At 43.7% G+C, this 15,408-nt stretch overlaps 1 protein-coding gene across 7 annotated transcripts in view; it reads right to left on the bottom strand.

Annotated features, from left to right (window-relative positions):
* The window catches only part of PCDH19 (protocadherin 19), a 255,401-nt gene that overhangs the window by 144,686 nt on the left and 95,307 nt on the right, over positions 1–15,408 (bottom strand). For all 7 annotated transcript variants that reach the window (XM_069612989.1, XM_069612987.1, XM_069612988.1 and 4 more), the window contains one exon: positions 4,985–5,043. In XM_069612989.1, coding sequence (XP_069469090.1) covers positions 4,985–5,043 — 59 coding nt within the window. The remainder of the gene's footprint in view (positions 1–4,984; positions 5,044–15,408) is intronic.

Below are 15,408 nucleotides of genomic sequence, written 5' to 3'. Positions count from 1 at the left end.
AGAAGGGGAAGTGTAGGTAATACACAATAATACTCCATTCCATAGGTTTAACCTGGCGATAACAGTGCATGGACCAAGTATTAGAAGCCAGTGGAAGAGGGTTTTATTACTATTACTAGTAGAGCACCCCGGGTTTTAAACAGATTTTTTTCTGAAATAATGGTCTGTGACTAGTGTGCAACAAAAACACAGACACAAAGTAAATATGGCTACTATGGAAATGGAAAGCAGGACTCCACAAGGTGGCGACTGGTGTCTCATCAGATGGTTCGGGTCAAGGAGTTGGTGGTGGTGGGGGACGTGCCAGGACCAGTAGGTGAGCACAGAGTATGGTGGAGGCAGAAGGCGTGTGTGCGCAGCTCAAGGTTTTGCCAAACCCAATCTTGCATTGTGAGATCCAGCATGGGTTTAGAGCACCCTGATTGGCTGGCACAGCTACCCAGAGTGCTAACTGACAGTAACAGTGTGTAGCACTAGGAACATAACACTTTGAATAAGACAGTGTTACCACCCCACGTATGGGCAGTTGTGTATTAAAACAGGAAGTGATGAAATAATTCAGCAGAATAACAATATTTTTAATAGTGCTGGCATAACTCAAGGTCACAGTGATCCTTTCAATGGGACAGTCTTAATGATTGGCAACGCATAAAATAGTAATATTTTCAATATGACTGTACAAGCCAGTCTCTGCAATCATGCGGAAAATCCAATGGCACAGTACTGGTTAATAGCAGAAGAACTGTAATACCTTAAATGGGACAATACTACAACTCTAGATAGGAACTGCAGTCTTTCAACAGTTGCTGATGACACTACTCAGTAGGGCAGCAATCATTTTAATAGTACTGGGACGGTCCAAGAAGGTAGTGACCCTTTCATTAACAGACTAATGGCAGTGAACAGCCGGACTGCAATTATTTATAGGTACGTACAATACTTCTAACTAGGGCTCTAACATAATCAAGTAAGCACTTGTGTTGCAACACTTGACATATGGCAGTGCCCACACTTGTGTGTATTATGCATATGCTGTGTGACAGCAAGGCATGTGGCTACACGTTCTTTTCAGTGCCAAGCATTCCTACCCACGGTACCTATCCAACAGACAGAGTAAATGCAGGGCTGCCCCTGAGACAAGTGTGCTGCTGTTGTGGAATCGTTCAAAATACATGTTTTTTTTTTAGTGAGCCAACAAAACACTGCTGTGTTATATTTCTATCTGTTGCCTTTAAATGTGATAATACACAAAAGGCTGTTCAAATAGGTAGCTAGAAAGTTTGTGTGGCACTATGTGGCGGCATTAATTACATGTTAGCTCCCTTTGAAATGTATTAACACATGGCAGAGCGTGACATAGGGGCACATTTATTCTTCAATGCCAGTCTGCTATCATTAAACATCACTATGCTATCTGCACTTGGAACGAGATGCACAATCAGGGAACCACAATTGGAAAGAAGAGTCTCATACTAAAGGTCATATCAGAAAGAAAGGACAAAAAAGACATGTTTTCAATTATTATCTTTGACATGTGTCCACTGATGAGGCACACTGCACATGCACATGTTCTTGTTATGTGGCACGATGATTTGGAATGGTAAGACCCCTCCTCAGTGAAGGAAACACTGCATCAGACATGTAGTTAAGTCGCACAGCGACTCTTAAACTACTAGGTCCTAAGAGTGCTGGGCAAGAGTATACTTTTTATTAGTACCCGGCGAGGGCGCAATCAGAATGAAAGAGCCATTCTGATTGGCCCTCGCCGAGTCGTTACCAGGCCGGGAATCCCTCTGTCGGGATTCCACGGCTTTTGTCCCCGGCGGGGGGTGTGGCAGCCCCTCAGTCAATGAGGAGGCTCGAAGCAGGGCCAATCCCGCTCCGAGCTTCCCCAATGCTGAGAGGCTACCTTCGCCCCCCGCCGGGGACCGAGGTAAGGTTTTTTTTAATTTTGTTTTCCCTCCCTCCTCCCACCTCCCTGCCCTCCCCACCCCACTTAACTTCTACCCCTTGGTCCCCGGTGGGGGACGATGACAGCCTCCTGCCTTGTGGAGACTCTGAACGGGGCCATCCCGCTCCGAGTCTCCACAAGGCTGGAGACTTCCATCATCCCCTGCCGGGGACCAGGTAAGCTTTTTTTTTTTTTTCTTTCCCTTCCCTCCCTCCTCCCTGCCCTCCCCACCCCACTTACCTTCTATGCCTTGGTCCCCGGCGGGGGATGATGAAAGCCTCCAGCAGTGGGAAGACTCGGAGCAGGGCCATCCCCGCCCCGAGCCTCCACACGGCTGGAGACGTTCATTGTCCCCGCCGGGGACCCAGGTACGTTTTTTTTTCTTTTCCTTTCCCCTCCCTTCCGCCCTCCTGCGCTACCTTCGTTTTTTTCGGGAGCGGAATCGCTGGGAACACTTCTGTTCTCAGCGTGTCCGCTCCCGATGGCTGCCATGGAAAGGGAAAACGGACTCAGATTCCCTTTCCATGGCGGCCATTTTCTTTGACGTCTTTTTTTTTTTCTTTCCCAAAACGCTGCAGCGTTTCGGGAAAATAATAAAGCTTTTAGTGCCCCGGTCACGCAGTTTTTGCGGGCCGGGGTACTAACAGCTATATGCCCCTCGCGGCAGGGGCATTACTGACTCTGGTAATGCCCCGGGTCCTTCGTTAAGGCCCTCGCTTTGCTTGAGCCCTATAACTATGGGCCCCGGGCTGCCGCTCGGGGCATATTGCTTAAGTAAAAACATTGCTGACATACCCAGCATTGCCTAGGCTTTCATTCCATCATAGGTACAGGTAACTCTTCAAAATTTGGTGCGGATTGGCGAAATGGTGTGGAATTGTATAAGAAACAAAGCTTTGCCAAGACACAGACCCACAAATGTTGACTTTTGCTGAAATCCAGGGAAAGGGAACGGGTGTCCAAATGTCATGCAATCAGTAATTCCCAGAGAGTCATGACAGGCGACTGAGCAAAATTTGATGCAAATCGGTGAAACAATGTGGAATTGTATAGGGAATATACGCATAGCCCCAACCCACACCCAATTTGATACTTTTGCTGAAATCCAGGGAAAGGGGTGGGGTGTCCAGATGTCATGTAGCCAGTATGTCCAAAGAGTCCTAACAGGTGACTCTGCAAAATGTGGTGCAGATTGGTGAAATGGTGTGGAATTGTATAGAGAACATACACAAAGCCACAAACCCACACCCACAATTTCACTTTTGCTGAAATACGTGGAAAGGGGTGGGGTGTCCAGAAGTCATTTAGCCAGTAATGTTCTCAGGGACCTTAAAGGTTACTGTGCAAAATGTGATGCAGATTGGGGAAACGGTGTGGAATTGTAGAGGGAACATACGCTTTGCCAAAAACCCACACATTCTCACTTATATTAGTTAAAATAAATGACATGCTAAGAGTATACTACAAGAAACATATGTGAGGCCATACTTCTGGAAAGTTCCCTGCCCCACCCTGAGTCATGAGAGATGGCACGGAACAGAGGAAAGTGCTGGTCCCTGTCTCTTACTGCTTTTTCACACCGATAAATGAGCAAAGTGCCCCACAAGTGAAGTCACGTTGTCCTGGTTTTCTCATCTGCAGCTTGCCTCTGTGAGTTCCATTATGTTTGACTCATGGTTCCAGCCTAACATTATTTGATATTGATTTCATACATCAGAAAGATGTTCACCCCCTTCATCATAGGAGCCCAAGAGTGGGAGTTAAGTTTAGCGTTACCAGGCAACATTCCAGGCTGATTGTGTACCTCAGGGACTCTGCCCGATTACTTAAATCTGCTTGCGGGTGGACTTTGCTGCTAGATCCATTAGCAAAGGATGGCATGTAAGCAGTAACCCTCAATGTAGACAGAACCGAAGGCCTTCTTGTGTTTTGCTGGTTTATGGCGCAGGCACTAACTGGCCACTGCTATCATGTACATGGCAGAGTGCCTAGCGGATCGACTGAGTGGAGTACTGCTTCTCAAATATTTGAGGCTACCTATATACTTCTGCATGCAAAGTAGAATCTGCACAGTACGGATTACTGTAGTATGCATGTTCCCCAAGTGAGTGGCGGGCTGGGCTTGACCTAAAGCATAGAAGCCAGAGGTTGCTGTGGGTGTGAAGGAATGTATTCACTCCCCACCCCAAATTCACAATGCATAAGAAAGAAAGTGAGTACCTGCTCACAGGATGCCGAATGCCTCTTTTGGTAAATACCAATACACGGTCATTACAAAGACAGAACCATTGGCTTTTTTGAATTATGATTTCACCAAATGGTTAAGAAGTGGACACCTCATTGAAATGACACTTTGGAATAAGTCTATGCTCTGATGTATTTCTAAGAAATCATGAAGGGATGGCGTTTGAGGGAAACATGGCCTGGCTGCATATACAATGCCATGGACAACACGTTAGGATACAGAACACATTCAAGAAAGACCTCTCCACTAGAGTTGTGTTGCGTGTGGGTGTCTGCAATTGGGAATGTTATTCGCTAATTGGAAATGTCAGCCATTGCTGATTTAATCAAATGCTCAGATACACATGGTAAGAAGAAGGGGGTGGCCTCATAGCACAGTGGGGTGTGGGGTGAGGGGTGGCGGCGATGGTGGGGCTCTCCTGCAACTTTACCTTGAATCACACAATGATCCCGAAAGAAAAGAGACATTCTTTAAAACAAAAAAAATATACTATGATGTGAGATGGAGCACACAAATTATGGCTAATGAGTTGTCATGGAAACATGCTTTTTAACCAACTCAATGGTGAGCCCACTTTTACAAGGCGACGAGGACAAATGCGGCAGAACACAAAGTTCTAGAGTAAAGTGAGGGAAATCAGTCGTGTTGTCGAAGAAAGGAAATGCTAAAGTCCAGATTGCTTCACAGTCACTGAACCACATATGAAACCATGAGAAAGGCTCCCTGGACAAGTGTAGAGGTTGCCAGTGAAGAGCGAAGGGAAGGGCATAAAGAGACATGCATTGTACCTTTTAATCAGATGCGCTCTGCTGTTGACGTAGTTTGAATCGAACGAATAGTTCTCCGTCTGAAACATAAAAAGGGATGAAACAGTAATATTTCAGTTAGTGCCGTTCAGCAGACATTTTAAAAGGGGGCAAGCTTTGAGTTTAATATGGAAATGGCGAGGCAGGGTTACTGTGACATGGAGGTGGGTCGGTTAGGTGGAAAGGAAACCCTTTATAAACGTGCACCCCCAAAGACATGCCCAATTGCCAACCATTCATACAAGTTCACTTCAGCATAACCACAGCCAACCAAACAATAATGAACAGCTACCTCTTCGTATTCCTGATATACCAAACAATAATCAACAGCCACACAATCATGCTCATGGAATACTAAACAATCATCCCGATCTAGGCAGCCATATTCACAGTATGTCAAACTAGAATTGACAGAATACTGTTAAAGTCTTCGTATATTAAAACAATAATTGACAGAAATGCCATCGTACTCATGCTATATAAAACAATATTCATTGACAATACCAACACAACATTGCCATATCTAGAAGTAATTGACAATAATATGATCATGTTCAGGATGTGCGAAGGTTATGCTGCAGTAAGACAGTTCCGTTTTTTTTACGCCATGTTACTGGGTTTTGCTATGCACAACTTTTGCCAAATGCATGGCTTTCCAAGAAACATATTGTGCTTGTGGGTGGGTTAATATGATCAGAGCAGTGGATAGCTGTACAAGGCAGGCCAGGTCTCACCCGTGCCTGCGCACGTGTGTGTGTCTGTGATCACAGTTTGGCACAATTTTGGTATTCAGCGGGGGCAGTTCCCAGTGTCTACCTGAGACTCGATCTGCTCCCCACTGTCTACCCCACTGGTTGCTTGTGGATCCTCTCATTGTGTTCTTCCCCATATGATTGTAAAACACTCCATTGCTTCACAAAGCTATGTCTGTGCTCAATAAATACCCTAATAATGATATTATTCATAATAACAATAATAATTGCCTGCATGAAGATGGGTGTAGGTCGTGCATCTGGTGTATCAACTTGCTCTCATTTGGTGAAGGTGTTGCGAAAGTTGAAGCATTTCAATGCGTGGGTTAGTGTAGGTGGCATGGTCGGTTGGTAGGAGTCAGCGGTACATATTAGAACATGTACTTGGCTAGTGAGTTTTTTTATTTTTGTGATGCCTGTTTTGCAATGTCCAATCAAAGGTGCTGGTGTAGAATTGTGCCTTTATTGGCCAGGGTATGAGGTTGAGAGTTTTCTACGACGCAGTTGACTACTTTTCGTAACACGCAATGGTCACTAGTATTTTTCCAAACAGCAATTGTGTCCAGAGGTCACATATACACAACGCTGCAATGTATAAGACAGCATTGCAACAATAATTGCTTACAATTAAAAAACATGCCCTCCCTCCCGCAACAGCACTGCTCTACTGTATATAATGCCAAGCCCATTGCTGGCTCCCTCCTGGTCTAAAGAGCTGTGCGGCCCTTGATCTAGGTGGGTGCTATAAGCAACACAGTAATACAAAAGATAAATTGCATCATATAGTGGATAAAAGAGCAACGTGATATAGATACTTGAATTGTGACTTAAAACACATCAAATTGTGACATATTGTACGTGAACAAATTCAATGGAGTTGCAATTGAGGCCTTGTGGCCTTTCCTGATCAAACATAGAAGTAGCAAATCAAAGGTAGGAAAGGGACCTGGACCTGGAAAGGAACGTTGCATGAAATCACAACTGTCTGCTTACATAAGGAGAGCTAACAGAGTACTTTTAAATATTTCTGAATAATGCAATCCATTGGCTTTTTTAGATGGTATGGTGGACTTACTAAAATGGCGTTGAGCGATTCGGCTGCAGGTTTTAGAAAATGGCGTGAGCGATTCGACAGAGTCCTATATGTTTGCAATAACTGACACCAAAATCATTGTTTTCATGGAAAACCACACGATAGTTGAGGTGCCTACCATTTTACAAGCAATGGTGCAAGTTAGCAAATGATTAGAACCCATACCACCAACAGAATCAGTGTACCGTGCCATTGTCCCTTTAGTGGCATCTGTCTCCGGTTCAACAAGGAGGGAACTATTCCTAATAAGAGCGCTGCAGGGGCCTATAACTATATATGCCATTTGCCCATTCCCTTTGGTACCCGAATGCTGATTTAAGAGCAGAACGTGGGTATTAACCTCGAGGAGGTTATCAGAAAGACTCAGGTCTGTACAGATTAATTGGGCATCACCGGGAAACCCAAATGGCATTCTACTTGGGTATGATCTTCTGCGAAAAGCATTGCATCCATGTGCCCCCTTGGAACACCAAAGAAGTCTGAGGTCTGGTGCCCAGTGCTCATACATTGAATGCAAAATACAGGAAGACATCTGTAGTGACCAGTGCTTTGAACCAGTCTATAAGGAATGTTGCAATGGTGTCCTATACGACCGTAAACCTGGATATGGCTGCTGTGATGAAAAGTACACAACTCTTAATATAATCTCAGCAGATATTTGTTGTGGAGGGCAGATTCATTCTACAAAACCTGGATATAGCTGCTGTGGCGAGTACTACATCCGAGTTTCAGCAGGGGAGACATGCTGTGTTGAGAAAGAGCAGAACAGGGTGTCTGTTGGAATGGGGGATTCTTGCTGTGGTGCAATTCCCTACTCTACATATGGAAGTCAGATCTGCTGTGCCGGGACACTTCACGATGGCTTTTCACAGCAGTGCTGCGGAGGGCAGGTAGTGAATAGAGATCTTGTTTGCTGCGGTGATTCAGTAAAGGGGACCATACACAGGCCACTTGCAGAATGTTGCTACTGTTCATCCAATCCTGATGAAGACACACACAACTTGTCGAAGTCGAAACTATTAAACAAATGGGAAGCTTTTTTGTAAAGAAGAATGATATTGTTAGGCACCAATAGTCTTAGGCACCAATAGTCGATATTACATTTAGGAATAAACTGTGGTTTATAACATTGTGAATGTTTTATAACTCAATGGAAAAGAAGTGGTTTAATGAATTGATCAGCTTCTTTAATTTCTCAGCACGTCAATATATTATTCAAATATTGCATTAGAGTATGTATGTATGGTTGTATGATTAGCAAAATGTCTTTTAGAATTAATTAAATTAATATGTGTTTAAGTGTTTTTAGATAAATCTTAATAAAATGAATATACCGATTTAAGCTCATATTTGTCTGTCCACCTTCTTCAGTCTCTCTTGTTCTCCTGATACCATTTTTGTTCATAATAAATCTGTCTCCTTCCGCCTGCAGCAAGTAGGAGACTGACTAGCATTTAACAAACCTTTCATCGTGCAATCTGTAAACCTCGCGGCCCCTTCAAGGGAATGCATCTGTCATATAGATGTTTACAAAATATCCTGGGGGGGAGAGGGGAATGGGGGGGACAAATTCTGCCAAAGCTTCTTCAAGGCATGGCTCTTACTTTTAATAAGTCCCCTTAACTATGCCCCTAAAAAGACCATCTGTTTGAAATCTCTGGCAGCAACCTGTGGAAGGAGGATGGAAGAAACGGCTTTATGAAGGCTGATGCCAATGTGAGAACAGTAGGTCTGTCTGATGCCAAGTGCAATGGGTGCCCTTTCAGACATTGCGAATTGCCTTTGCAAGCAGCTGAAGACTTCAGGCGCTGAGCAACTCTATGCAAGCACCGGACTGAAAATAGACGCCTGTGTCACTGGTGACCACAGAACAATTTAGAGGAGAAAACAATGTGACCACAATCTGTTGCGAAACTAATTACTTGGAATTCCCTGATGCAGCCCATTCTCAGAGCGTACATTTGACTGGAAGTTCAAAGGTGTTTTATTATTAGCGTATAATTAACATGTTAAAATATTTAGAGCCTGGATATGCAAATGTAAGCAGGTAATCATCCACTGTCGCATTTAAATATCACACTTTGATTTCGCCTGCTGCCAATTTGTTAGAGAGTAGCCTGCATAGATGCAATCCCTGTTCATCACCGGTCCCACAGAAAACGAATGAAATGAGCAGCTCTAAAGAGTAGGCATAGAATGTCAGGAGGGTGATCATCTGAACCCGACAATACATAATGCCAGCAATGCCACCAGAGCAGCTCCAAAGAGTAGGCATCAGAAAGTCAGGAGGGTGATCATCTGAACCCGACAATACATAATGCCAGCAATGCCATCAGAGCAGCTCCAAAGAGTAGGCATCAGAAAGTCAGGAGGGTGATCATCTGCACCCGACAATGCATAATGCCAGCAATGCCATCAGAGCAGCTCCAAAGAGTAGGCATAGAAAGTCAGTAGGGTGGCAGTCTGAACCCGACAATACATAATGTCAGCAATGCCACCACAGCAGCTCCAAAGAACATGCTCTAGAAAGTCAGGATGGTGATCATCTGAACCTGGGAATGCATAATGCCAGCAATGCCACCAGAGCAGCTCCAAAGAACATGCTCTAGAAAGTCAGGATGGTGATCATCTGAACCTGGGAATGCATAATGCCAGCAATGCCACCAGAGCAGCTCCAAAGAACATGCTCTAGAAAGTCATGAGGGTGATCATCTGAACCTGACAATGCATAATGCAAGCAATGCCACCAGAGCAGCTCCAAAGAACATGCTCTAGAAAGTCATGAGGGTGATCATCTAAACCTGACAATGCATAATGCCAGCAATGCCACCAGAGCAGCTCTAAAAAGTAGGCATCAGAAAGTCAGTAGGATGGTAATCTGAACCTGGCAATACATAATGTCAGCAATGCCATCAGAGCAGCTCCAAGGAACATGCTCTAGAAAGTCAGGAGGGTGATCATATGCACCTGGCAATGCATAATGCCGGCAATGCCATCAGAGCCTCTCCAATGAACAGACGCAAGGCCTCTCTATCTGCGCTACCACCCTGTCTCATAGTCAGGAGGATATGACAATACTACTGTACGTTGCACTTAATGTTGCTTGAAACACAATTGGAACTCTTAGAGATTACCACATCAGACGTATGATAAAATTACACAAGGCTATTCCCAGTTGTACTTTTAGAATAGTTGATCACTTGACAATATTTGAAACAAAAGTATTTTTTAATTTGTCATGTGTTTCTTAAACAAAAAACCACCAAACGCCAAAACGTGTTTCAACCCTAATCGGGCCGTCTTCAGGATGTAAACAAATATCACTGATTTGTGGGTCTTAGGGTACAAGTTGTATGCAAAAGGTTGCATATTGCTGGGTACACGGTCATCTTATTTTCAGAAAATTTCACAAGAATAGATATAGCCAATCTCAAATTGCCAGAGAAAAGCGAATGTGCGATGCTTTTTCAGTGCTTCTAATATTTCTGGGCCTCCCTACTGACGCCTACCATCTTTTACAGCATCTTTGACTTTCTAAACATATATCTTACTCAGACCTATGACTGGGATTTGTGCGCACCACCTGTACTAGGATAATTTCTCAGACATCCCAACTCTCCAAAGAACATGCTCTAGAAAGTCAGGAGGGTAGTAATCTGACCCTTGCAATACAAAATGCTAGCAATGCCATCAGAGCAGGTGCAAAGAACACACTTTAGAAAGTCAGGAGCGTGATCATCTGAACCCGGCAATACATAATCCCAGGAAAGCCATCAGAGCATCTCCAAAGTGTAGGTTTTAGAAAGTCAGTAGGGTGATCATCTCGGCTGGGCAATACATATTTAGGCAATATAACGCTTGGAGGGGGGTCATTACCGGTTGGCTAATGCTCCGGTACATAATTAGAAGGCTGAGCGAAGCAAGGGCTTTAATGGAGACCCGGGAGCATTACTCAACCGGTAATGGCCCCCCTCTAAGGGTCATATTGGCATTAGTATCCCGGCACGTCATACCGGGGTACTAATTTGCATTTTTCTTGAGTCGAGAAACGGCAATGCGACCGTTTCTTGACCCGAGAAAAGAAACAAAAGAAAATTGCCACCAGGGATTGGGGAGAATAGACTACACATAGCCCCTTCTCCCTTTCCATGGCAGCCACCATTAAAAACAATGTTAAAAAAAGTTTTTTTTTAAAATGGCAGCCATGCAAGGGGCAAATGATGGCCACTTGCGGAAAGAACTCCAGGACCCGGCGGTGCACTGAGCCTTGTCAGGCGGGTGAGGCCCAGGAGAGGGCCAGTGAGCTTGCTCTTTACAAGCCCATTGACCCTCAATGGGTACTAATGAAGGAATGCCATTTTAGCAGCTCCGAAGTACATACTTTAGAAAGTCACGAGGATGATCATCTGTACTTGCCAATATATGATGACAGCAAAGCCATCAGAGCATCTCCAACGTGTAGGCTTTAGAAAGTCACTAGGGTGATCAGCAATAATCTCAGTTTGACAACACGTATTGCCAGCAATGCCATATTAGCAGCTCCAAATGGAGGGCTTCATTAAGTCAGTAGGGTGTTGATCTGAGCCAGGCAATACAAAATGCCATCAATGACATCTCAACTCAGCCTGTTCCTATTAATTAGAGAGCATACCATGCCCTTATCTGCAAAAACCTGTAGAATTAAGAAAGCACTGACCATGAAAGGTCCCCTGTCCTTTACCCTCTTCTTTTATCCCGCTCAAGGGTTTTCACCCTCGATTATCTAGAGTTGTGAGCATGAGTATTTTCAACAAGAAACATCCCCATAATTGCTTGAATTGCTGTTAGTTGAAAGCAAATGCTCTAGCTAATCTCCATGTGAGAAAGTTTAGGTGATTATGTAGAAGTATTCTGAGCTAGTGCTTGAAACTACTAAGCAAAATGGGTGTTCTTTCAAGAACTGAATGGCATGTGATCTATTGTTAGAGTTTGGTGTATAGAACATTTGCATGACAGTTGTCCAGTTGAAAGCACTGGAGCATAATGTCTTTCAGAATTGTGAGCCATCATTCCACTGTGCATCAGGCTGGATCGAGGTGCTTAGGTGGCTAAAGAATAACAAAGAGCCCAAGCTCATTCAGTCTTTGGCCAAAGAAAGGAGCCTGTGCCAAAACTGATGGGGGTAGCCAATGTATTGCACTTAGAGGAACTGTGAGGATGGCCTATGTGTCGCACTTGGATGAATTATAGGGGTGGCCAATGCTTTGCCCTTGGCGGAGTTGTGAGGGTGCCAATTTGTTGCACTGGAGGGATTATGAGGGCAACCAATGTGTTGTGCATAGAATAATTTTAAAATGTATTAAAGCCGAGTGATTTTGTTTAATATAGGTGCTTTTAAAATGGAGCTACGGTATTATAGTTGGCTGGATCTATAATGTAGCTACTAAACTAAATGAACCTTAAGGGCCTGATATATGGATTTTCTTGCGTGGTACAAAGTCACTTTGTACAGGTGCAAAGTCACTTTGCACTGCCAACAAACACTCTGATGTATAGAGCAGGGCAATGGGTATTTTTACAGTGCAAAAGTCACTTTGCACTGCAAAAATATATGTTGCACTATTTCACCATGAGTTACAGAACAGTGCAAAGTGTATGTTTGCAGTGCAAAGTCTGTTGCACTGCAGAAATACACTTTGCACTGTTCTGTAAATCAGGGTGTTTGTTGACAGTGCAAAGTCACTTTGCATCAGTACAAAGTGACTTTGCACTGCGCAAAAATTCCATAAATCATGCCCTTAATGTCTTTAGATTATGGCGAATGTATGGAATGTAGTAATTTATTAGCTTGTAGTAAATGTATCTAAACCTATCACACTCCATGCATATGGAATTTTAGCCAAAGGCACGGACACCTATCCCATTGACCCGCATGTTTCTGCTTTCACACACAACTCAAATGATTCTATGCACAACACTTCTGCCATAAGAATGCAGCTATGTTTCACGACAAACAGTCAAACTGGCTACACGCATAATGACTATCACTCCCTCTGGAATACCTCTCTATGCTACGTCTCTCCACCCATCCACATGCCAACTAGACATGGGTGTCTAGCAGGGAGTTGGCCACCCCTTCATAGACGCTTATTGGCTTTAATGTACACACGCAAAACAGCACCTTCTCGAATTTACCATACCTTGGACTTTGGGCCCCCTGACGTCATTCAACCTACAGTGCATTTTGACCATACCAATGGTGAAAGGTGCTATACACAGGACAACATTAAATGAAATGACAATGAAATTAAATGGAAGTGATGTAAATCCTGATGATGTGGGTTTGTGGTTGTGTTAGCATTGAAATGTGTGTGTGTGTGTGTGTGAGAGAGAGAGAGAGAGAGAGAGAGAGAGAGAAAGAGAGAGAGAGAGAGAGAGAGAGAGAGAGAGAGAGAGAGAGAGAGAGAGAGAGAGAGAGAGAGAGAGAGAGAGATCAACCCCACCTACCAAGGCCCCTGATTCTCATATCGTTTTCCAATGGGGTTTTGCCATTATAAAAAGTTACTGTGAATTTGGCACCTAGTGTGAACACTGCAGTGCAATTCTGAAAGCATTTTCTTTTTTTTACCAGAGCAAAGTTTGCCCGAGTGCTTTTGTCATTCCTAAATAGCACAAGAGCTCATTATGGCTGACTCAAAAATCCATTGAACGAATAGGTTGTCTTCTTTGCAAAATTGTATTTCCATGTTTTCAAAGTGTGCATTGCTTTTTTCATATAACACGAGGCAGCTCACATGCTGCCTACTACAATGACCTTTTGAAATGTCCATCTGAAGGATGGGTCTGTTTGGAAAAAAGATATTCTACAGCAAACACCCCATTTTATAATTAACTTGTCGAAATGATGTAAAATCGTCATCACAGTGGTGCAGCCGTAACACAGTGCATTGTGTAGCATCCACAAATGACTGTTCATACATTTTCATTCTGTAATTGGATACTTGATATTTTTACGCACAAATATTTTAAGGGTATTAGAAAACCATTACACTATACATTTTTCCAGACACCTCCATTCAGTCAATTAATGTTGGCCAGTGACTGGATACTTTTACGCCTATCCCATTGACAGGTCCTCTATATGTTTCCTGGAAGCAGCTGTGAAACACACAAAAGTACTGACAATTGTTGTGTTGGACCATACAAATGTTTTAGTCTTTGGTTCTTCCCTGTTTATATCAAGGCCGTTGTCCTGCACATCTAGGATCAAAGGCCATTTGATGAAGTCTTGAGAGGGTGACGGGTATGTGTTCAAAAGAAGGTGCGTCGGGGGCATCATACAATCAAAAAGAAAAGTGAAATGTGATTGATGACAACACGTTCTGATTCATGGATTATGTGCGCCGAAAAAAACGGGATTTGTGCGCCATTCTGCCTGGAAATCCCTGTTTTACAAATGGGGATTTGCGGGCAGAATGGCGCACAAATCTGTTTTTTTCGGCGCAAATAATCCATGAATTAGTGTGCAAATATTTTGAGATTGTATACTTACTGCAATGCTAAAACAAGTTTTTGAGATGACAAATGTTTAGGCTTTTTTGTATGTATGGAAAAGGCATTTGCCAGGTACTGCCATAGCGTTATTAAATACCCATTGATCGTAGCAGGTGCAAAATGGTATGAGTACTTGGGCATTTAATAGAGTGCCTGGCAAATGCCTATTATTTTTTCACAAGCCAAAACTGTTGGCTTTGCCAATGCTTGTTTTTAAGAGGACTTCATTGAAGGACACGAAGGGTGCTTTTAAATTGAGTGGCAGAAGACAGATCTGGCTAAGACATGTTTTTATTACACCAGTAGTAGCTTTACAACTCCAATTAAGTAATTTTGTGCTCCATTTAAAAGTGTTTTACAATGGTGCAATCCTGTTGAAAAACACTTAGTAAATCAGTATGGCTTGGATAAAACAAGCTCAAAGAGTTCCCATGAGGGGGTGTTTTGGGCAGGGAGGGGTAGGAACTGGGTGGGAATGGCCATAGGGATTAGCCTGGCCATGGGCAGTCAATGGGTGGGCAAATAGCCAAACAGCACCTACAGCCTGTGTCCCTACTCATATGCCATGTACCCCTATCTGTAATCTAATGCAATAATTTTGACACGTAGATGTCACAAGCAACACCTAATACCCCAAACAAAAAAAGGATGGTGGTCACTTTAGGGACATGATCGGTTGGTGGCTTGTGGCGCAATGAAAGGTCTCCCATCAGTTACTTAAAGTGTCATAAGAGACAAGGCTGTTGGACCTTTGGCAATCACAACCTCGCCGGCCGGGATCCAGAGGCAGGGTTTTATCTGCTGTAATCATGTAGACTTATCTCGCTGGGCAGCATGAGCGAACTCCTGTACTTGTTTTAAAGTAAACGTGAGATCCAGCTCTGCTTCACCTGGGCCTTGCTCTCCCTACTTTTGCTGGCCCTGCCTTCAGCCTGACTCGCTAGACAATGCTGCTTTACATAGTGGCGATCGGGTAATCAGGTGAATTTTCAAGGATCGGTTAAGAAGGCTTTGGACCACCTTCCATC

This window comes from Ambystoma mexicanum, chromosome 5p, assembly GCF_040938575.1.
Source record: "Ambystoma mexicanum isolate Mex_15411 chromosome 5p, UKY_AmexF1_1, whole genome shotgun sequence".
NCBI lineage: Eukaryota > Metazoa > Chordata > Amphibia > Caudata > Ambystomatidae > Ambystoma > Ambystoma mexicanum.
Note: the sequence above shows the minus strand (reverse complement) of the source record. Positions and strands in the feature narration are given on the sequence as shown.